This window comes from Camelina sativa, chromosome 11 (assembly GCF_000633955.1).
Source record: "Camelina sativa cultivar DH55 chromosome 11, Cs, whole genome shotgun sequence".
Taxonomy (NCBI): domain Eukaryota; kingdom Viridiplantae; phylum Streptophyta; class Magnoliopsida; order Brassicales; family Brassicaceae; genus Camelina; species Camelina sativa.
In genome coordinates this window covers 11,917,192-11,939,995 of record NC_025695.1, presented here as the reverse complement: position 1 = coordinate 11,939,995, position 22,804 = coordinate 11,917,192, and the positions used below count along the sequence as shown (strand labels likewise).

The 22,804-nt window shown below is 37.6% G+C and overlaps 7 protein-coding genes across 9 annotated transcripts; 3 read left to right on the top strand and 4 right to left on the bottom strand.

Moving 5' to 3' along the window:
* Window positions 772-2,610, top strand: LOC104722977 (cannabidiolic acid synthase-like). The gene has a single exon (XM_010441258.2). It carries the CDS (start codon window positions 868-870, stop codon window positions 2,443-2,445), a length of 1,578 nt encoding a protein of 525 aa, XP_010439560.1. The 5' UTR covers window positions 772-867; the 3' UTR covers window positions 2,446-2,610.
* LOC104722975 (cannabidiolic acid synthase-like) lies at window positions 3,352-5,597 on the top strand. Its single transcript, XM_010441253.1, has 3 exons — window positions 3,352-3,494; window positions 3,593-3,684; window positions 3,911-5,597. The coding sequence occupies exons 1-3, from the start codon at window positions 3,418-3,420 to the stop codon at window positions 5,497-5,499; spliced, it is 1,758 nt and encodes a 585-aa protein (XP_010439555.1). The 5' UTR covers window positions 3,352-3,417; the 3' UTR covers window positions 5,500-5,597.
* Window positions 5,656-7,955, bottom strand: LOC104722976 (dihydroceramide fatty acyl 2-hydroxylase FAH2). 3 transcript variants are annotated; one of them, XM_010441256.2, is made up of 7 exons: window positions 7,430-7,955; window positions 7,032-7,114; window positions 6,772-6,864; window positions 6,482-6,678; window positions 6,283-6,388; window positions 6,056-6,202; window positions 5,656-5,961 (listed from the first exon to the last, which is right to left on the bottom strand). In XM_010441256.2, the coding sequence occupies exons 2-7, from the start codon at window positions 7,083-7,085 to the stop codon at window positions 5,839-5,841; spliced, it is 720 nt and encodes a 239-aa protein (XP_010439558.1). In that variant the 5' UTR covers window positions 7,086-7,114; window positions 7,430-7,955; the 3' UTR covers window positions 5,656-5,838. The 3 variants fall into 3 exon arrangements, with proteins under 3 accessions (XP_010439558.1, XP_010439556.1, XP_010439559.1); XM_010441254.2 differs by having other exon boundaries at window positions 7,743-7,955; XM_010441257.2 differs by having other exon boundaries at window positions 7,466-7,728.
* LOC104722974 lies at window positions 9,957-11,715 on the bottom strand. The gene has a single exon (XM_010441252.2). It carries the CDS (start codon window positions 11,434-11,436, stop codon window positions 10,177-10,179), a length of 1,260 nt encoding a protein of 419 aa, XP_010439554.1. The 5' UTR covers window positions 11,437-11,715; the 3' UTR covers window positions 9,957-10,176.
* On the top strand, window positions 13,054-14,931 carry LOC104722972 (tubulin beta-9 chain). The gene is made up of 3 exons (XM_010441250.1): window positions 13,054-13,573; window positions 13,718-13,987; window positions 14,097-14,931. Exons 1-3 carry the CDS (start codon window positions 13,180-13,182, stop codon window positions 14,765-14,767), a joined length of 1,335 nt encoding a protein of 444 aa, XP_010439552.1. The 5' UTR covers window positions 13,054-13,179; the 3' UTR covers window positions 14,768-14,931.
* Window positions 14,866-17,086, bottom strand: LOC104722973 (protein POLLENLESS 3-like). Its single transcript, XM_010441251.2, has 5 exons — window positions 16,695-17,086; window positions 16,314-16,526; window positions 16,075-16,223; window positions 15,915-15,983; window positions 14,866-15,823 (listed from the first exon to the last, which is right to left on the bottom strand). The coding sequence occupies exons 1-5, from the start codon at window positions 16,908-16,910 to the stop codon at window positions 15,157-15,159; spliced, it is 1,314 nt and encodes a 437-aa protein (XP_010439553.1). The 5' UTR covers window positions 16,911-17,086; the 3' UTR covers window positions 14,866-15,156.
* Window positions 18,049-22,735, bottom strand: LOC104722971 (small RNA 2'-O-methyltransferase-like). The gene is made up of 10 exons (XM_010441248.1): window positions 22,639-22,735; window positions 21,842-22,112; window positions 21,671-21,760; window positions 21,133-21,590; window positions 20,792-21,046; window positions 19,648-20,615; window positions 19,262-19,413; window positions 19,008-19,124; window positions 18,729-18,848; window positions 18,049-18,625 (listed from the first exon to the last, which is right to left on the bottom strand). The coding sequence occupies exons 2-10, from the start codon at window positions 22,091-22,093 to the stop codon at window positions 18,185-18,187; spliced, it is 2,853 nt and encodes a 950-aa protein (XP_010439550.1). The 5' UTR covers window positions 22,094-22,112; window positions 22,639-22,735; the 3' UTR covers window positions 18,049-18,184.

Below are 22,804 nucleotides of genomic sequence, written 5' to 3'. Positions count from 1 at the left end.
AGATTGTTGGCAGAAAAAAATTGATATTTAATCAGTTTTTATACCAAATCCTAATATAATTTTGTTTTATAACGTTTTCTTTATTTTAACTCTATATAATAAGGACAAAAAAAATGCTACACAAACTATAATACATCTACGGACATAGGGTAGATGATCTACCTAATTTATGAAACAATTTTTTTATTTTTTTTATTTTTCTGAAACATCTATCATTAGTAGCTAGGAGTTAAACTACGTTCTAATTCGTTAGAAGTTAAAACTTATAAGTCATTTTAATAAATTTTCTGGAATAATATCTAGCCTAGCTACAGCATGACTCTCTTGACAAACCACCAGTCTAAGCTCTCTGAATATATATGACAAATTACTTAAAATGGATATTACCGTAGAAGGAAATACCTCTATTCTTTTCATAAATTGTTTTATTGTTATTTTTGTAACAATGGGAGTAATGGAGGTCTACATCTTACAATGAGCCGAATTATTTTCCATCAAGTAATAATTATCTCCACGTTTGGAAATTGCAATATTTGTTAAAACGCGTATATACGGTGATCATTGTTACACATCAACTACGCAAATGGTCTTCTTTTGACTCGAGACGTTAGCGTCTTTGTTTTAGCAACTCTTCAAATTAATATTAATCGTATTATATATTTTCTACAATGACGTTGAAATTTAATATTATGGTCAAATAAATAACGCCAAAACTGAAAATCTATATAGCCTCCTTATTTATTCAACTCTGCAACTCATTCAGTTTCTCAAACAAATCTCAGAAACTTTCCTAAACCACGAAAGTTCAAGAACGTTCCTTCTTCCTTGTCTGAGACTTCAAACACAAGGAAAAAAAAAAAAAAAAACATGAGAGAGCTTGCTTTGTCTATGTTTCTTCTCGTCTTTGTTTTTAATTGTGTCAGTTCTGTTCCGACAAAAGAACAGTTTCAAAGTTGTTTGGCGACAAATAAAATCTTCAAACTCCCTAGAAACCTCACTAATCACACACCAGATTCCCAATTATTCACCGACTTTTCCGAATCGTCATCTCCAAATTCAAGTTTCCTCAACTTGAATTTCACCAGCCTGAAGCCAATTCTGACCTTGAAACCTAAATCCGAGTCCGAAATCAAAAGATCGATTCTTTGCAGCAAGAAACTTGGCGTGCAAGTTAGAACCATGAGTGGTGGTCATGACTACGAAGGTCTGTCTTACCTCTCACTATCACCTTTCATTATTGTCGACCTCGTTAACCTCAGATCGATCAATATCAACCTCACGGACGAAACCGCTTGGGTCCAATCCGGGGCAACACTCGGAGAACTCTATTACAAAATCGCCAAAACCAGCAAGGTCCATGCCTTTTCCGCAGGGATATGTCCGAGTGTGGGTGTTGGTGGGCATATTAGCGGCGGAGGATTCGGCACAATAATGAGAAAACACGGTTTAGCGTCTGATAACGTTGTGGACGCGCGTGTGATGGACGTAAATGGGATAACCCGCGACCGGAGAATGATGGGAGAGGATTTGTTCTGGGCGCTTAGAGGCGGTGGAGCCGCGAGTTTTGGCGTTGTCTTGTCATGGAAGGTTAAGCTTGCTAGGGTTCCTGAAAAGGTAACTTGTTTCATAAGTCAGCATCCTATGGGACCTAGCATGAACAAGATTGTTCATAGATGGCAATCCATTGGATCAGAAGTAGACGAAGATCTATTCATGAGAGTCATAATAGACAACGGTCAAGAAGGCAATCAAAGGACAGTGAAATCTACATTTCAAACCCTATTTCTTGGTGGAATCGATAGACTGATTCCTCTGCTGAACCAGAAGTTTCCGGAACTCGGCTTACGATCTCAAGACTGCAAGGAAATGAGCTGGATCGAATCGATTATGTTCTTCAACTGGAGATCAGGACAGCCGTTAGAGATCCTGCTCAACCGAGAGCTACGATTCGAAGATCAGTATTTCAAAGCAAAGTCAGATTTTGTTCAAACCCCAGTTCCTGAACACGTTTTCGAAGAAGTAACCAAGAGGTTCCTCGAGAAAGAAACTCCATTGATGATCTTGGAGCCATTGGGTGGGAAGATCAACCAGGTTTCAGAAACAGCGTCTCCTTATCCACACAGGAGAGGGAACCTGTATAATGTACAGTACATGGTGAAATGGAAAGTGAATGAAGTCGAGGAGATGAACAAACATGTTAGGTGGATGAGATCACTACACGATTACATGACTCCCTACGTTTCAAAATCCCCGAGAGGAGCTTATTTGAATTACAGAGATCTTGATTTAGGCACGACCAAAGGGAACAACACGACGTTTGAGGATGCAAGGAAATGGGGTGAGGCGTATTTCAAAGGTAACTTCAAGAGATTAGGGTTGGTTAAAGGGAAGATTGATCCAACAAATTTCTTCAGGAACGAACAGAGTATTCCTCCTCTGTTTTGATTTCTCTCAACACAAAACCGTATTTTAAAGATTTCATTTATGTTTTCTTTTATTATAGATAGTGTTACTTTCTGCTACAAGTGTAAAAGTGAATTGTCATTTTTTTTCCAAGTAGATATGCACACAATACAGAATTGAATAAAATAAACCGATTTGATTTCAATTTTTCGATGAATTAACAGTAATGAAAACCAGAAAGGAGTATTGCTTATTCTTTCATACACATATATGTGTATGATCTCCATTTAACGTTTAAGATATCATACACATATATATTTTTATTTTTGATGAAATGTGAAATTAATTTGACGATCATACATATATTTTGTGAATGAGTTTGAGCTGTTATGTATATGTTGGGTTATGCTTTTCGTTTTTTTTTGTCAATCATTGGGCCACAACTGGCCGGCCCATTAGCCAAATTTTTACATTCGTATAAAGCGGGATTCGGTCCCAAGTGTGATGGTGTCTTCTACAAATAGATCCTATGTTATGCTTTTTGTTTTACAACTTATTTTCGAATTTAGTTACTTCACCATATAAATAGAACTTTCTTTGAACACTTAAAGTATATACTATGTTACATCTTAGTATGTCTAGTTACTCTTTATATAACTAAGCACTGAAAAATGTCTTCCTTTCCTAACCTCTTCAACTACGCTCTTAATTTTTACGCTTATTGTGTGTTATATTTTTATTCTTGATTGATTTATAAAATATGATTTTTTTCTGTCTGAGTTAAAAAAATACATTTTCTCCCAAAAATGGAAAGAAAAATTAATGTTTTGTTTGAGGGAGGGAAGAAACAAAAAACAAATATTTTAAAAAGACTGGCGTCTTACCTGCAGAATCCACATTTGGGTGTCGGCTGGCTTTGCTTTTTCTCTTTTCTCTTACCCTCTCTGCTTATCTTTTGGTTCTGCAACAAACTTTGGTTTGACTTCTATACAGAAGAGAGCACAACAAAACCTCATGTCTGGTTTGTATAATAACTCCTCTTACTTCTCTCCTGCTTCTCCTCAGATTAGAAGCACTCCTGAGGTCGACAGGTATGTCCAAATATCTTGATTTTTCCTCTCTTCGAAACACTATTTTATTGGTTTTATGTGATGGAAACCGATCTGTGTTCTGTTTCTTGTTCGAATAGCTCTCAGTACTTGACGGAGCTTCTCGTCGAACATCAAAAGCTTATACCTTTTATGCAACTCCTGCCAATATGTAGCCGTCTGTTGAATCAAGGTTCGTCTTTTCATTTTGATTCTGATTCTGATTCAGATCTAAAGTTTTATCAGCTAATTATCTTACAAAATGTTACAATTTAGTAAATTCAAGAGAGTGAGATCAAGTTCATTGATTTGATTTCTTCAATTTGTCTGACTGAATCCAGCATTACCTTACTTAAGTACTAGGCTTAGTGTCAAGTTGTCTTGTGTTGTGGTGCTTATAAAGCTATGTTGATTGACAGAGATATTCAGGGTATCTGGAATGATGTCTAACCAAGGATTTGGTGATTTTGATAATTTCACAAACTATTCTCCTCCGACAAGAGAACAGTTCCAAAGTTGCTTGTCGACAGATCACTGTGATTCAACTTTCCAAAACCCTATAAATCTTATCACTCACACTCCAGATTCCCGAATCTACACCGAATCTTCATCTCCGAATTCAAGTCTCATCAACTTGAACTTCACAAGCCTGAAGCCTATTTTGATCGTTAAACCAACATCTGAATCCGAAATCAAAAACTCAATTCTATGCAGCAGGAAACTTGGAGTGCAAGTAAGAACCCTGAGTGGTGGTCATGACTACGAAGGTCTATCTTACCTCTCACAATCACCTTTCATAATCATCGACCTCGTTAACCTCAGATCGATCAAGATCAACCTTGTAGAAGAAACCGCTTGGATCGAATCCGGGGCAACACTCGGCGAACTCTATTACGAGATCGCCAAAACCAGCAACATCCATGTCTTTGCCGCAGGAGTATGTCCAAGTGTTGGAGTTGGTGGCCATATTAGCGGCGGAGGATTCGGCACAATAATGAGAAAACACGGTTTAGCGTCTGATAACGTTGTAGACGCGCGTCTGATGGATGTGAACGGGAGAATTCTTGACAGGAAAACAATGGGAGAGGATTTGTTTTGGGCGCTTAGAGGAGGTGGAGCCGCGAGTTTTGGTGTTGTCTTGTCATGGAAGGTAAAGCTTGCAAGGGTTCCTGAAAAGGTAACTTGTTTCATAAGTCAGCATCCTATGGGACCTAGCATGAACAAGCTTGTTCATAGATGGCAATCCATAGGATCTGAGCTAGACGAAGAACTATTCATCAGAATCATTATTGACAACAGTCAAGAAGGGCATCAAAGGACAGTGAAAACTAGATTTCAAACTCTGTTTCTTGGTGGAATCGATAGACTGATTCCTCTGATGAACCAGAAGTTTCCGGAACTCGGCTTACGATCTCAAGACTGCTCGGAAATGAGCTGGATCGAATCGATTATGTTCTTCAACTGGATATCAGGACAGCCGTTAGAGATCTTGCTCAACAGAGACCTACGATTCGAAGACCAGTATTTCAAAGCAAAGTCAGATTTTGTTCAAACCCCAGTTCCTGAACACGTTTTCGAAGAAGTAACTAAGAGGTTTCTTGAGGAAGAAACTCCATTGATGATCTTAGAGCCATTGGGTGGAAAGATCAACCAGATTTCAGAAACTGAGTCTCCATATCCACACAGGAGAGGTAATCTGTATAATATACAGTACATGGTGAAATGGAAAGTGAATGGAGTCGAGGAGATGAACAAACACATTAGGTGGATGAGATCGCTACACGATTACATGACTCCCTACGTTTCAAAATCCCCTAGAGGAGCTTACTTGAATTACAGAGATCTTGATTTAGGCACGACCAAAGGGATCAACACGAGTTTTGAAGATGCAAGGAAATGGGGTGAGACCTATTTCAAAGATAACTTCAAGAGATTGGGGTTGGTTAAAGGGAAGATTGATCCAACAAATTTCTTCAGGAACGAACAGAGTATTCCTCCTCTGTTTTGATCTCTCAACACAAAACCATATTTCAAAGATTTCATTTCATGTTTTCTTTTATGATAAAGTGTAGCTTTCTGCTACAAGTGTTAAGTGAGTGGTACCCAATACGGTTTATGAGAACCAAGATTGGTCGAAGCTAAAACACCAAATTCTGAATCATAGTAAACCAATAAACTAGAAAAAATTAAACTGAATAGCAGTTTTAGGCACCACTAAATATGTTCAAATATGGTGAATAGATCGTATACAGTAGTAGTTAAACAGTCATTGAATCACCTGATGAATAAGAATACACAATATCAGTGAGTTTTTCGACACTCTCAAAATGGCAAACAGAAATCCAATTTAGCTCTTCTTCCCTGCAGCGGCTTTTGTACCAGGAAGTGTTCCAAAGACTTTGTCCCAGAGAGACGAAGTGATTCCATATCCTTTGTCCTGAATCCTGAAGTGATGATTCAGGTGGTATTTCTGTAAAACGTATACCAAACCTCATCAGAAAGAAATTCAGAGGAATAAGTTTTGCTAAACAGATAGGGAGATGTTTAGAGATGGGTTTTCTTACCTTAAGATGTTTAAAGGTTGGTTCTTTAGGTTGACCATGGTGTAGATAGTAATGAGTAATATCATACATCACATAGCCAAACAATATGCCTCCAAGCATAGCAGGAGCTGTAGCAGGAGTAGCTACGAGATGGAGAAGCTTCCACAGCTAACAATGGGAAAAGAAGAACATCGATACAAGTTTAGAATGAATAAACAAGATGCTAGATTTAGATCAAGCATACTTACTGGAACCAAGAGAATCGCTGTTGCAGTAGGTGGGAAAACAAGACGGAGGCCATCTTGTGGGTGCTTGTGATGGCATCCATGAAGAAGATAGTGTGCGGTGTTTGCCCTACAGGGGGAAAAAGGTTTTATAATGAAACAAAATCAGCTTCGTGATGTAACTCTGGATATTTTTTTGCATAATCATGGATATTGAACTTACCAGTAACTCTTGGTTTGGATGTGGAAAAGGAAACGATGAAGGGTGTACTCGAGAAGTGTCCACGTGAGTACACCTAAGGCAACTATTAAACCGATCTGGGGATATGTAAGTCCCTTCCTTGCCGATATTGATAGAACGTAGCAAACAACAGGAAGCCAAATTGTTGGGATTGCCCACCAAACCGTGCGAGTCAAGAACTGCTCAAATTCCCCAAAAAAAAGGATTTAGTCTCAGAACAAAGAAGACAACATATAAGAAGATAAATCTTAATAAGGCAGAGTTGTTGTTACCTCCCAAAAATCACTTTGGAAAAAACGAGGACCTTCGACACATACAATAGGTTGATGAATCCATTCCTGATACTCTTCACCAAGGTGACCAACCTGACAAAGGATATAAGTATCTTTTATATTAGTAAAAATTGATGCATTACCTATATCAAAGAATCTACCAAACAGCTATGAAGATGTGACAAGAGAATTCGCAATAATGTTACTTTCTCTTGTCAATCTAATATGATAACAAAAAAAGAAGTGATAGAGCGGATCACCTGAAAGACAAGTGGCTTATTCAAATCGACTGTGAAACGTTGTTCTGCAACCATCTTTGCCCACTATATGAGACAGATTGCTTCTGCAAGAAGAAGAGCCACAAGTTAATATCGTAAATGCGTATATCTAATCTACAATTGAGTCAATTAATGATTGCCAAAAAGAAAACTAAGATTTGAGGCCTAAAAACCAGGTGCATTGCCTCATCCAAACTGAAAATTTCAATCTCAAGACAAAAAAATTCTCAGAGACTCTATTATGAGAATAAAAAAAGACTGCATTTGGAATCTGAGGATTTGGTTAAGCTTGAGAACACAAACAAAGAATGAATCACATCAAGGGTCAATGATCCAACACAATAAAAGGTCATGTAAATTGGAAGAATTCACATCGTTACCTAAAGACAGAGCCAATAAACAAAGAGAAGAGTAACCTCGACAATGTAAATAAAGGACGAAACTTTCATAAGGATTTAATATGAGATTTCATCGGAGATCACAAAGAGAATCATCAAACCCTCCACCCAACGAGAGCTAAAGAAACCTTAAGACGGAGAAAAAAGCAAACATTCTTCGAAATTGACGAACAAAATCCCGAACTTTTCGCAAGAAATTTTAAAAAGAATAAAGAGATTATGGAAAAAAAAAAAGAGAAGAAATCGGAAGAAATAGATGAGAATGCGAAGAAGAGATCTGAGGCTTTTGTTTTACCTTAACGAGGAAGAAGAAGGAAGAAGAAGAAAGAACAAGCCTCTCTCTCTCTCTCTCTCTCTCTCTCAATCTCGGCGTAAGAGACTCGCTAACTCTTCTCCAATTGAAGGGAAACAACAAAACAAAAACACTCTGTCACCAGAAGGGGTGGGATTTTGCTTCGCTTGAATCCTCCTCCTGATAATGTTCGGCCCACGTTTCTCTCTCTCTTTTTTTTTTGTGTAGAAATATTAATATTTATTTGCTATTTTGGAGAAAAAAAAAGTTGAAAATTAGAGTAGTTTTTGGAAGAAAATAAAAAAATAGTATTTTCTAAATCTTTTCTGTTTCTAGAAAAAATCCCCCATGTACATAGAACAAATATAAATAAATTTGCTATTTAAAAGAAAAAGGGTTTTAAATTGTGGAAAACAAATTACAAATTATTTTCTAATTTTCTTAAAAGCATCCTCAGCGCAAATAACATTATGATTTTGAAAATGGAAAATAAAACAAAAGTTGTCTGGCTAGCCACCATTGATCATAGGGTTGGTCGGTCCCTTGATAGTATGATGTTTCATGAAGCTATCTCTTGTCACTATGGCTTGTGACCAATTTTAGGGAAAGCTTTTTCTTCTCTATGGTCTATGGACTACAAATTTAGGGAAAGCTTTTTTCTTCTCTATGGTCTATTTGGACTATGGACTATGAGTCTATGCACTACTACTACGAGTCTATGAGTCTATGAGCCTATGAAAACGGGTTTTTTTTTTGCTCAAGTATCACCGTGAGTGGTCATAAGTTATAAGATTTTAAATTGTATTGTTTTGGGTCATAGCTAAGCTACTATGAAGCTATATCCCGGACCTACGAAGGGGTCCGAAACTAATCTCTCTGGAGAGAGGATATTCCACGGGTAGGATTCTTCAGATATGCAAATGGACCGTAAGCAATAAGCTCATACCCATATGGGTAGAAGAATAAAACTGAGTAATTTTGTGCTTGGGGAGAATCGATCTCTGGCTTAGACCAACATGACGACTCTTCCACCAAGGCTAGAACCACTAGTCCACCACCTTCTCGTTAACAATTCAATATTCTTATATTTAACTAAAATGTAAAGAATGTAACATGTATCGAATACTCAATACATATTCATAGTATATATTTGGTTCATCGGATGTGTTGTTTTATATCAACAAATATAATATAGACACACACACACAAACACCATACACACACATTTGGACATTTTATTTACATCTGTTGAGAACTAGTAATCAGCAACACAACTAGCAAGTCTTTGCACAAAAAAAAAAAAGACATCATCAAAAACCTTAATAATGGTAGGCATGACATAGCATTGAGGCTTTCCACTATATAGTATACATTATGCACTTTCAAAGTTTCATTTAGGTTGAGATATTAAATCAATGCAAATTCCTTCATATACAACATTATATTTATATAAAACCCTTTAATTTAACAAAAGGACGTTGTTTAATTTTTTCTTTCTCCCTAATAGTCCAGAACAAAGATATTTGTTACAGATACGATTCCCCCCATGGAATATGCAGTCTTCTTAATATTAGATCCAAATTTCTTGTTTTATTATTAATCAATCATATGCTATATAGTAATTTACTAGTAGATGTCTAGATCTTCTTTCTCATTTTCCTTTAATTTTTTTGTTTTATTATTAATCAATCATGCTATATACATAGAAAACAATTGCGAAAAATGTGATGCCTCTCATTTGAACCACCTAAAAGTCGATACTATCAGTGTTTCAACTTTCAACGATATCCTCTTTCAAAGTTTCTTCTTTTAAAAGGATTGGATCCAATTTGAAAAAGTTGATTTTAGCAATTGTGAAAAAACAAAAGAAATGCTAAAAGCCGCACGATTAGAGTTATTCGCAAAGGACATAACGTAACCGAGGACAATACGACGATTACGCCATATCAAAAATTCAAGATAATCTTGAAAGTATCAAATGTTATAAAACAACACGACTTAGTAAATTCGGTCATGTCATCATGTGTCTCCGTCAATATCGCCACTTTAAATTATTGCTAAAAGTTAGTGCTTTTTTTTGGCCGACACAAACGTTATTGCTCTGCCTTTCATTATTAACAATGACCATTTTTTTACTATTACTCAGTTTTTTTTGTTTTGTTGTTTTTTTTTCTTTCTTGTAAACAGTAAACACCAACATCTTTGACTCTTTGACCATCATATAATAACAATTATATTCTCTGTTAAACAAGTTACAAAACAAAAATAATAAAATTTACAGTTTCATAAGCAAACCAATTGCATAGCTTCGAACTGCCAACCACCCCAAAAACAACAACACTCCCTTTCACCGTAAGGCCCACCACCACTGCCACGACGGACACACAAACAAAAAAAAAACAAAACCCAATGCCTTGAAATCTTCTTCTTCTCTGTTTCAGAGACTGGTTCGTGATTTGCAGCAGAAAACTCTGAGGATCAGACACGAAGATAGTGTCAGACCAATAGCAAAGACTTTCCCAATTAACAATCCAACAAGAACAATCACTATCAGACCAATCACTTTCGTTAGATCCCCTCCTTTTGACCCAATCTCTTCTCCTTCTTCTTCTTCTAACAATGGCGGATTCGAACTTACATCATCTCTTTCGGAGCTTTCACTCTCGACTCTGTCATCTGAATACAAGCTAGACACTTCTGTCAAAGACCCTTCTTCTTCTTCAATCTCAACTTCTCCTTCTGCTTCTGCTTCTTCTTTTTCTTTCATCTTCATCTTCTTCTTCTTCTTATAACTCCTTAACTTCTTTGGCACGATCTTCTTCACAATCTTTGATTTAAGCTTGGCGCTTTTACTCTTCTCATTCTTAAACACCACGTCTCTTATGGTCTGCACTTCCTTCTTCTCCTCCACCTCCTCCTCAGTCACAGGTTTCGTCTTCTCCAATGTCAACGAATTCGAATCCGATTGAGGAACAACAACTCTAATCTCCTCCTCTCTAGGTTCTTCGACTATTTCAAACGAGACCTTGCTTCTTCTGTCATGCGACGATGTAGTTACTTCTTCTTCTTCTATCTTCTCTTTGTGTCGCTTCCCTATGAGCTTCTCGATCAACGAATCTATCCGAACCTGCGCGTCGGGGCAAATGTTCAAAAGCGTAAAGACACGTGCCACCGCGAGCTCGAGGAAGAGGAGGGCAAAAGCAGAGAGAGTAATCCCCACGGCGAGCTTTTTCGTGCTCAACGCAAGCACAGCCACCATAAAAACCTTAAACACAACCACCATCAAAACACAACATCCACCACCTCCTCCGCCGCGTTTATTCTCCGGGACAAGACTCTCATCCTCGATCGTACTCACAACAAGAGGAGGATCCTCTGTAACCAAAGCAGGATCAAGCTTGAGAGGAAGAGACATACGTCTCTGCAAAGACAGAGAAGGAGGCAGAGGATGAGGATGAGGATGAGGCGGAGACGAAACACGCCGTCGTGTAGGAGCAGTCGTCTTGTTATTATTATTAGTAACACGTTTAGAAGACTGTTTTTTGAGACGATTGCGGTTCTTGACGAAGAGATCGATTAAAGAAGTAGGGAAGCCAGTTTCAACAACGAGAGATCCACCATGTTTAGGAGATTGTTGTAGGTCTGTTACGAATCTTGAGATCCGACTCGATTTAGATTTCTTCCAAGGTAAAGGCATGTCTCTGCCTCAAGATTCAAGAAACACCTGTTTTTATTTTTTATTTGGAGAAAGATTCACGAACCCAGAAGAAAGGGTTTGTCGAAGAGATAAAGAAGAAGATCTGGTTGGAAGATCAATACCATTAATTTGACATTTTTAGATAGAGAGAGAGAGAAAATATAATGTAATAAATGGAGAGAAGATAGATAGATAGATAGAGAGCTCTTTCTTCCTCGTCTTCCTTGTTTGCGCAGAAAGTGAAAGGCCTCCAAAGAGAGAGATATGATGAGGAAACCGCTTAAAAGACATTTACAGGACGACGCGTGCCTTAACCATTTTTATTTTTTTATTCCCTTTTTTTATTATTATATAATTGTTATTCTTTTCCATTTTTGTAATATTTGTACAACTGTACTATGGAGATCTTGTAGATTCAGTTCTTTTTGTTTAACCAAATTTAAAAACCAATCGAACCGAAATATCAATAATTTGTACATTTGTAAACCGAAACCAATATAAGTAATTTAAATCGAATGAAAAGATGAACTGATAATTTATATATTCGAGATCTTACTTTTATGGAGTTAAACTTAAAAAAAAAAAATATTTATGCAGCTTAATTTTTGCTAATACGTATGTTAAAAAATATTTGATGGACTATATATGAACAACAGCTTCTCAATCTTAATTCGTATTGTTCGAATAAAATACCAAACCAAAATTAAGTCAGATTAAACCGGACCAGAAAACTTCCAAACCATTTCGAATTAGAGAATTTGTTAACTAACAAATTAAATACAACGACTAGCCATTTCATCTACTGTATTTGACATGGTTAAATTGGTTACGTCTATTTTAAGATTCTTACGTTTTTTTTTTTATGTTTCTAAAGATAAATATTTACAGTTTCTTCATTATTCATTAAACCGATCAACAACTTATTATGTCTATAGTTAGATGTTTACCAAAACCTTTCTGATTGCTAAATACTTGAACCGTTGATTCATATTATAAACTCGTAAGCAAATAGTACTAACATTTAGTAGTAATTATCTTTACTCGACGTATCTCTCTCTATATTAAGCAATTTTCATGGGTTGGCAACTCTTTGGCAGCTAATGTAAAAAAACCTGTAAAAGCCATTTACTTTTAATGTCTATTGTCAGCTAATCTAATTAATACGATGATTTGCTAAATAAGTAAAATTTCCAATTCACGGTTGTTAAAACATTAATCAACTTACGAATTTAGTGTTTTAAAAAAACAAGAAAGGAAAATTCCACTAATGACGATAATTCGAATCTTTTAGTCTTTTATTACAATATCCGAAGGAAAAAAAGGATCTAATCTGAAATTATTAAACAAATTTGCCTTTCTATCTTTTCACGAGTGATTTTAATATTAATTAATGGGATTAACGAAATAATATCTAAGGAAAGATATTTTGTTTTTTGTTTTGATTCGCTGTCATTACAGCACATAAAGAAACCAAATCGAAAACTATCAGGGTAAAGATAACAAATCAAAAGAAGATAAAGGACCAATACGCAAATTATTATAGAAACATGAGAAAAAAAGAACGTAAACTATATATAGGCGATTACTACTCTTTTTATTTTGTTTTATACCCCTCACAATCAAAAAAACAACAGAGAAAAGGGGAGTCGCCAAATTTTTCTCACCATCATTTTCTCGAGAAAATTTTAAGAGTTTGAGCGATTTCCCGAGAAAATAACAAAAAAAAAACATCAGGTGAAGAAAATGAGAGAAATCCTTCATATTCAAGGAGGTCAGTGCGGAAACCAGATCGGTGCTAAGTTCTGGGAAGTTATTTGCGGCGAGCACGGTATCGATCACACCGGTCAGTACTGTGGCGATTCAGATCTACAGCTAGAGAGGATTAATGTCTATTATAACGAAGCAAGCGGAGGCAAGTACGTTCCTCGCGCTGTTCTTATGGATCTGGAGCCTGGTACTATGGATTCACTCAGATCCGGTCCCTTTGGTCAGATTTTCCGGCCTGATAACTTCGTCTTTGGCCAGTCTGGTGCTGGCAATAACTGGGCTAAAGGTCACTACACCGAAGGCGCTGAGTTGATTGATTCCGTTCTTGATGTTGTTAGGAAAGAGGCTGAGAACTGTGACTGTCTTCAAGGTTTGAATCCAGATCTGTTATTAGAAATGTGAATTTGTTTAGTATAGGCGAAGCCTGGGTTGATCATTTTGCTTATGATGCTCTTCGGTTAGATTCTTGATTAAGCTGTTCTCTGATTGTATGATTTGTATATTATTTGATTAGGTTTTCAAGTTTGTCATTCGTTGGGAGGAGGAACTGGTTCTGGGATGGGAACGCTTTTGATTTCTAAGATTAGAGAGGAGTATCCTGATCGTATGATGATGACCTTTTCGGTTTTCCCTTCTCCTAAGGTTTCTGATACCGTCGTTGAGCCATACAATGCTACACTCTCTGTTCACCAGCTTGTTGAGAATGCTGACGAATGTATGGTTTTGGATAACGAAGCTCTCTACGATATCTGCTTCCGCACCTTGAAGCTTTCTAATCCTACCTGTGAGTTTTAAGGAACCATTTCTCCTTTTGTTTTGGAATATTCATGTGATTGTTCTTTTGAAAACTCTGACATTGTTCTTCTTTCTTATGTGTGGTGGTGGTACCACAGTTGGTGATCTTAACCACCTCATCTCAGCTACCATGAGTGGTGTCACATGCTGTCTTCGGTTCCCTGGTCAACTAAACTCTGACCTTAGAAAGCTCGCTGTGAACCTTATCCCTTTCCCACGACTCCATTTCTTCATGGTTGGTTTTGCACCGTTGACATCAAGAGGATCACAGCAATACAGTGCCTTGAGTGTCCCTGAACTTACTCAACAGATGTGGGATGCCAAGAACATGATGTGTGCAGCTGATCCCCGCCATGGCCGTTACTTGACAGCTTCCGCTTTGTTCCGTGGAAAGATGAGCACTAAAGAGGTTGATGAGCAGATGATGAATGTCCAGAACAAGAACTCATCGTACTTTGTTGAATGGATTCCAAACAACGTGAAATCAAGCGTCTGCGATATAGCTCCCACGGGTTTGAAAATGGCATCGACTTTCATTGGAAACTCAACTTCAATCCAGGAAATGTTCAGGCGTGTGAGTGAACAGTTTACAGCCATGTTCAGGAGAAAGGCTTTCCTTCATTGGTACACAGGAGAAGGGATGGACGAGATGGAATTCACTGAGGCTGAGAGTAACATGAACGATCTTGTTGCAGAGTATCAGCAATATCAGGATGCTACAGTCGGTGAAGAGGAGTACGAGGAGGACGAAGAAGAAGAAGAGGCTTAAAGAAAAAAAATTATTGATTTACTACTTTTGTTTTGTAAGGCTTTTCACACACAAGCTGTAAGTTCGTCTTGTCGCACTCATTTCTTTTATCTCCTTTCCTGAATTGAATTCTCTCTTTTTGTGCTTTTGTGTGTTTTGTTATTGAGTTTCTTTCCAAAAACCAAGATTTGTTCCGGAGTGTAATCCCATATGCCCTATGCTTCTTTGTTTTGTCCACGAAAATATATCAATGTCAAACCCAAAACACATATACAATTTCTATGATTCAAAAACTTGATAACTGGTACAATTAGATCCTATATCTTTGTGGTTTTAAGCTCTGCCTGCAAATGACAAACACCTATACAATTTCTACGATCCAAAAACTTGATAACTGGAACAATTAGATCCTATATCTCTGCGGTTTTAAGCTCTGCCTGCAATCTTCCTTCTTCTTCTTCTTCCTCTTCCTCTTCGGCGATATCTGCCCAGCTCTTCTTAGATTCACTCTGTGGACCATCTGCAGCATCTGTGATGAATTCATGGAGATAATGAATCATGTTCGGGTCCAGTTTCTTTCGCTTCATGGGTTCTTCATCTCCTCTCTTTAAGATGTTAAAATGCTCAGAACCAAAATTTCGTTTCTCAAACAGTAGCTTTCGAGCTGCACCTCTCTTTTCTTCTTCTTCATACATCACTGCTCTACTGCATTCGCGTGGTTGTGTATATAGACCTGCAGAGTTCTGTCGAACAGATGCTGGAGAAGAAGAAACATGTGAATAGTTCTTGTTTGCAAATCCAGGGTCTCTGTTTTCCTTCATTCCTTTTGCAAATGAACATCCCGCGTAGAACTTTTCTGAAAGATCAGCTTCCGTTTTTTTCGATTCTATTTCTGCTAACATCTCAACAGCTCTGTCATAAGACTTTGCGAATGGTTCGTCTCCGCAGTCGATCTCTGCAGAAGAATTTCGTACGTCATCAAGCAGAGATTTAGCTTCAGGAATTCGACCGATACGCATCAAGCAGATTGCTAAGTTGCACAGTTTGTTTTTGTCCGGTTCCAAACTCAAAGCTCTCCTGTTCATGGATGATTGACATTAAGCAAAAACTCACAAGATCGAACAGTCATCAACTATCCATATCTGAGAATCTGGGTTACAAACCAAACCTGTAATGCTGCTCTGCAATTCCATAGTTGTGCAACTGTAAATGAACCCAGCCCAAGTTCCCTAGTAACCTAAAATGTTCAAACAAACAATGGCAACGTCAGTTCAAGAGAGAATACTCACTCATCAAGATAAGATGAGAATAGACTGAAAATTTCACACCTTGCTTTCTCCTGCTCAATAGTCATTGTAACATATTTTCCTTGAACCCTTTTTGCTTTCATGGCTCGACCACCAAATCCCATTCCTTGTTCGAATGTTTTAAGCTTGTGCTCAAGTAATGCAGCTTCTTCTTCAATCCTCCCTGACTTCTGCAAAACCCCATTTCGAAGCTGTGAGGAAAACATCCAAAAGTCCATAACACTTGCATAAGATTATAAAAAAATGGGTTTCTTCATTACCTTGTAGAGTTCGAGGAGTAAGTTATCAATGGAGTCTTGAGACTCAAAAGAACAGAGATACCGAAAGGATTTGATAGCTTCAATTCCTTCATCAGATCGGTCCAACTGCTTCATCACAACCGCCATGTCCTTCAGTGCACTATCAACTCGATCACCAGCGTTTATTGCAGCCCAAAACAATGATATAGCTCGATTCGGATCTTTATCTATCAACTGTTCAAGAAGATCACAACAAATTTGAGTTCAAAGATTGGTTTCAACGATACAAATCTAAAAGCTTTTAAGATAAATCTTCAGACGAATTAAGAAACCCTAAATTACGGCAAAAGAAAAAAAAAAAAAATCCCCTTTCTTGCTTTCCCGGGAAGATTCATTATATACCTGAGCATGTTTGGCTCTGACGTAAGGAGAATCACCAGAAGGAACCTTGTGAACAATGTGAAAGGGGTCACGTTTCTCCGACGAAGACGACGAACAAGAATACGGTGGTCTCGTCCTCTCCGACAACGGCATCGCCGTCACATAATCTCTTGCTCTCGCCGGCGGTGGAGTATAGTAAACCCCAGGTGGAGCACGACGTTCTTCAAAGGAACACATTTTCTTGGCGATTCTCTTCGATTTGAAATCCTCAGAGATCGATCGTTCTTCGTGGAAAGATCAAAGAACTCAAATGCTCTTCTTTAGCTTGAAAGAAACAGAGTCGAAGAAGTGAGAAAGTGATAATAATTACAAGGACTTTGTATATAAATAAACAAACTTTGATGCAGGGGTAAAAAGGGTAATTCGCATTAATCTAGTTTTATCACCATATAATTAAAAATAATTAATAAACTAACTATGGGGCATGCATGTATGTCACCGATGCGCTTGAAATTATGTAGTTCTCCCTCTTTCTTTTTATCAATTTTATCTTTCTTCTCTTCTCTATGTACACCTTCTTCTTCTTTCTCCCACTGCGAGCTACCACCAGATCTATAAATTCTACAATTCCTTTCAAATTTAACATTTTTTTTCTTCTATATCCTTTTTTCCTCTCATCAGATCTCTTTATCTCTATTTTTTTTTCTCTATTGAAATCTCTCCTTCTCTCACCCCTAATCCATTCTCTGTTTCCTCTTCTCGTCGGATTTTTCCACCACTCACCGATGTAACATATGAGATTAGATCTGACTTTCAAAACGCCTATAAATATTTCATGTTATGAAAAAAAATCACACAATATTTTTGTCCGTATATCATGTTATTTTACATAATCAAGTGAGTTTTAACAATTTTACATAGTCAACGGCACACATATTTCTCCATATATTATGTTATTTCACAGAATCACATGAGTTTTGTCAATATATCATGTTATTTCATATAATCACATGAGTTTTAACAATTTTGTACGACCAACAGAAATATCTTTTCAATATATCATGTTATTTCGTAGAATCACATGAGTTCTAACCTCTTCCATATGTTTAATATCCACCACCGCAAACACTACCACCAACAATATCACCAGTATGATTTTTTCCACCGCTGCTACTTTTATGTTTCTCTTCCGTTCATTGGATTGTTTTTTTTTCTTTTTATTTTTTTCTCCACAAATATATATAGTTTGGTAATTACCATAACTCTAAAGGACATTTTGGTATTTATTTCACTTTGACTCCACTTTCAAAAGAGTTAGTTTGCAAAGAAATCTGACATAAGGTTAGTTACTTAATTTATTTTTATGTCATAGTCATCTACCAAATTGCTCTTGTTTTTTTCGGTTAATTTAATTTAATCATCTGCAAAAGCTAAAAGACAAAAGGAACTAAACAAGCTTTGAGTTTTTTTAAAGGTGAACACATCATGGCATTTGCTTGCTCGTTACTACTCTAATCAGATATCAGTCTTTTTTGGTCTCTATCTTCCTTCTTCCATTCCCATATGACTTTATAAGGCTGCATTGAGCCTTCTGCAACATTCTCAACAAATGAAGCTTCCCTTCTAAAAACAGCTATCTGAGAAGCAAACCCGGGTTCTACTTCACCAGACCCACCAACACCGCTGAACTCGACGCTGTAGTTATGGACTTTGGCGAGCTTAGACGCCCAGTTGTTAAACTGTTCTCTTGTCCACTCGAATTTGTGGTCGTGGTTCCTGAATTTGGGAAGCTGTGACTCGGTTTTGTCTTCTTGGGTTTCTGGTGTAGACCGCTGGAGGATTGTGTTGAACTCGAAGTTTGGTGTTGAGACAATCAGGAGCTTAGGGCGAAATAAGCTCAGAACTTTTTCCCCAAATTGACAGGCTTGATCTTCTTCCATGTGCTCAATAACCTACAGATTCAGAACAGATTATATGCAACGCTTAACCAGACAGTTTGCTTTTGATGACCATGCACAAACTTTTAAGGAATAAAGCAGATAACAGGAGAACCACCTCTAAGCAAGTGCCGATGTCTACGTCATACAGCCTAGAGTCAAACTCAAGGATGGAACCATCATAAAGTGTAGCAGATTTGACGTTGTAATCTTCCTTGTTTAGTTTTATATGTAGCATCTGAAGTTGATACACAAAAACATACGTAAATCTACCATTTCTTTTCGATTACACAAATGCAGCCTTCATCAAACACACATCAGTTTTCTTGATGCACTAGTCTCATCAAGTTATTTCTTCTACGAGCGGGAGTAAAAAGTGGTATGTGATTTTGAATACCTTAGCAGCACGGGCAAGACCCTTCGGTGAAATGTCAACACCGATAATGGTTTGAAGTGAAGTTGGATAGTCAAGTAGAGAGTCTAATAAACTTCCAGATCCGCATCCAAAATCAACCTGTAACGAGAATAGAGGTGTCATTTTACGCTTAATTACAGTGCTACCAATTAGGACAAGATAGACTCAAAAGAATTGAAGAAGTCTTGATTTAGAGTCCCAATAAGCAGGAAGACATTAAGATATAAAGAGCTTACCAAAGTAGAAGCGGATGATTCTCTTATATGTTTCAGTGCATATTCAACACGCTGTTTTGAAAGTGGAGGTTTGAAAAAAGCCGCCTCCATTCGTTCTTCTGATGGTCCTTTCACACCCAGCAAAAGTATACTGTAATTTAAAGTTGGATGTTCTGTGAAAGAAAAAAGCAGAGAAACTCATCAGTATCACATATAAATATTCATGGAATCTCTTAACTTTTGTTCATCCTCTGCCGTCAGCTATAAAAGCTTCGATACAGCAAAGGTGAATTGTTAATAATGATGCTACCTTACACAACTTTGCCTAGAATTTTGTACTTACTAGAAGTTCACTAATGAAGGCAGTACAAATAACATCCAACAAATGTAAACATTAGAAGCAATACCTGATAAGAGCGAGCGGACTGTCACAGTATCAGCAGAAGCAGCCAAAATCAAAGCTTCTGCAGCATCAGGGGGTGTAGTACTAAAAGAAGCATATTCACCCACAGTCATCTGAGTAACAGCTGATTCTATATGTGGATTCATGGATCCAGTCCCTACCTCAAACTCTATCTCTTCATTGCTTTCAATGAGTTCTATTAAGGGTTCACAATTAGCCGAATACTCAGCATCCACCTCAGATTCCATAATGTCTTCATTGCTTTCGATGTCATCACTTGCAGATTGAGATTCACCATCACTCGAATATTCAGGATCTACTGCCAAAGACAAAGAATAGCATATGCTAACCACAGAACCATTTGTTATAGATTGAACACGCTTCTCTGCTGATGGCACATTTGTGGTTTTTGATTCAGAGCTGTGTTCATTTTGGATAATTGGCGGGGCCGCAAAAACAATAGGAATTGAAGATTTGATATCCTCGTCGTCATCTGTATCAGATGGCTGCTCTACATCCAGGTCATCGAAGAACTTACTAAACCATAGGAGGGCTTTTAATGAAGCAATTTGAATGGCATCATTTTCCTTCTCATAGAATTTTCTCGGTGAGCATTCTAAAACCAAATCCTGAGACTTTGTAGAAATTTTCACTTCACATCTAAACCTAATCCCTGATCCTGGTGTATCTTCTTTTCCCCTACTCAAATTATCATTATCAGCATCGTCAACTCCTGAGACCTTCAACTTCTTGTGAGATCTGAATATGTCAGATAACGATTCCACAGGAGCATTGGATGAAGAAAAGACGGGTTCTGCTAGTCGGTGCTGGTGGCAGAACATGCAGAGAATCTCCCTGGGGAGTGGACCTCTCCAATTAGATTTTGTAGTGAATGAAGAAGGCAACTGTGCAGCAATTACTGCTTGTCGGGAAATTTTGTAGATTCCATTGGGTGACATACCACAACATATCCTGCAGAAGCCACAACGCTAATGTCATACATCAGTGCATGATAAGATATGTAGTGCTTCCTCGGAAGGCCAAGACAAACATCAAATGCAATACTTCCGAGTTAGTATACGTAAGTAATGCAATGTTCCCAAAATCCAGACATAAAACTGAGCAAAAGTTGGTACGAGAAAAGGGACCTGTAAAATGACTTCACAGTTAAATCATCACAGTCAAGATCGTTGGACTTCCATCGGTAACCAACAGATGCCAAGATAGCATCCCCGTGAATATCTTGACCACAAATGTAACTTGCTCGTGCATTCCGAGTTTTTTCAATATGAGATGAGTCTTCATTTGAACTTCCAGAAACTTCTGATGATTTATCAGAGGACTTATTCGGAATAGCAGAGTACAATCTACACTCAGAACCACAGGAAGCTTTGCCAAAAGTCCTGTTGAAAAGCAAAAATACTGTCAAACCAGATTAACACCAAGAATGCTCCACTTACTAATAGGAAAAAAAAAACAATATAATCACCTGGATATCATCACTTGGTTACCACTTTTCAAACTGAGCCTTTCAGCAATACTATCCAAGTAATGCCGGTCTGATGAAATGTAAAGAGTATCTAGCTCAACAACCTCCTCACCGAGACATGGTATAAATACAGCCGCGACTTCTCTGCTAAGTAGGGAATCAGATACATGAGTAGCTAGTGCTTCTACAATTTCTGAAGGGTATGGACTTTTCCTTCGGAGTGAAGATTCATCTGGAGATGCGACAATGTAGTCCGACAACTTTGCAGCAGCCTTAATGACATAGGAAATGACCAAAGAAGGATCTGATTCCACAGAAGGATTAATGATTTTACAACGACTATTAATCTTTGCATCAAATGTAGCAATGACAGAAACAGGAACTGAGCCGCAACAATCACCATCCCTTCGCAATACTGCTCTAAGGTGAGCTCCTAGAGGATGTTCAGCTGAAAGAAACTGCAACCGATAATATAAGATATCATTTTGATCAAAGTATTGTATAAATAGAAATCAGAAAGTTCTTTTGAGATACATACCTCATCAGAAAATATATACTTAATGCGTCCAACGATCTCAGCCCAAGCTTCATCTACAGTAAGATCATCATTCTGAGGACGAATGCCTAGCTGCAACATGAAATGGTAATGTCTTTGTTATATCATAAGAGATACCACAATATCAAAAGAGACACATACAACAAATTATACCTTCTCAAGAGCCAATTCAGCAGCAGATTGTTCAGAATCCTTCTTCTTCTTGAATACATTTGATACAACAGAAAAATCTGGTAGCTCCAAATGGCAGCGATAGAGACATGGGCCTTTTTGAGGAATTACCAAACCTGGACAACCACTCTGAGAAGAATCATGAACTTCCTCAACTCTATAACTTGCTTTAGCACCAAACTTCTGATGTATAATTGCCTTTGGAGTAGGAGTACACTTCCCACCACCCGCCATCACAAACGCAATGCAGCTTCTTCAGTACAATGAGACAAACAAAGGGTCATATAAATTTGAGCCAAAAATCAGGAAAGATGGTAACTTGACAATTCAAATCAAAGCCATAGAAAAACATTAACATACAAAAAAGTTCAAAATCAAACCAACATCAATTTGATTGAGTTCCCACATTCTCAATGTTCTAACTCTAACCACTTTGTCTGCATTATTAAAAGGCTAGAGAATGATAAGTAAAGTCTCAGTCTTGCCAAAACCCAAATTATTAAACTAGAATCGATTACGCATGACATAGGAACAAACAGAGAGACTAAACACAAGAAAATGAGTAAAGTAACGATTTTTCGTTTCGAGGAAGTACAGACAGAGGATTCGGGTTTAAAAAAAAACCAACAACAAAAAAAAAGGGTTTTGAGTGTAACATCAAGACAAACGAATCGTCATGACGAGAAACGATGGATCAATGAAATTGAGTTTCATAAAGAGCCCAGAAGTTGTAAAACGATTCCGACAAACCTAAAAAGCACGAAGAATCAACAACGAACCTAAAGAGATGAGCAGAATGTCATGTAAGAACCGAGGAGAGAGCAACAGAGAAAAAGAGAGTGGGAGAGAGAGAGAGAGAGAGAGAGAGAGAATGGCGTTTTAGAGGGAGGAGGAAAGAGGGTGTTTCGGTCATTTCCATGATGTGGTAGCAGAATCGTTTCTTCC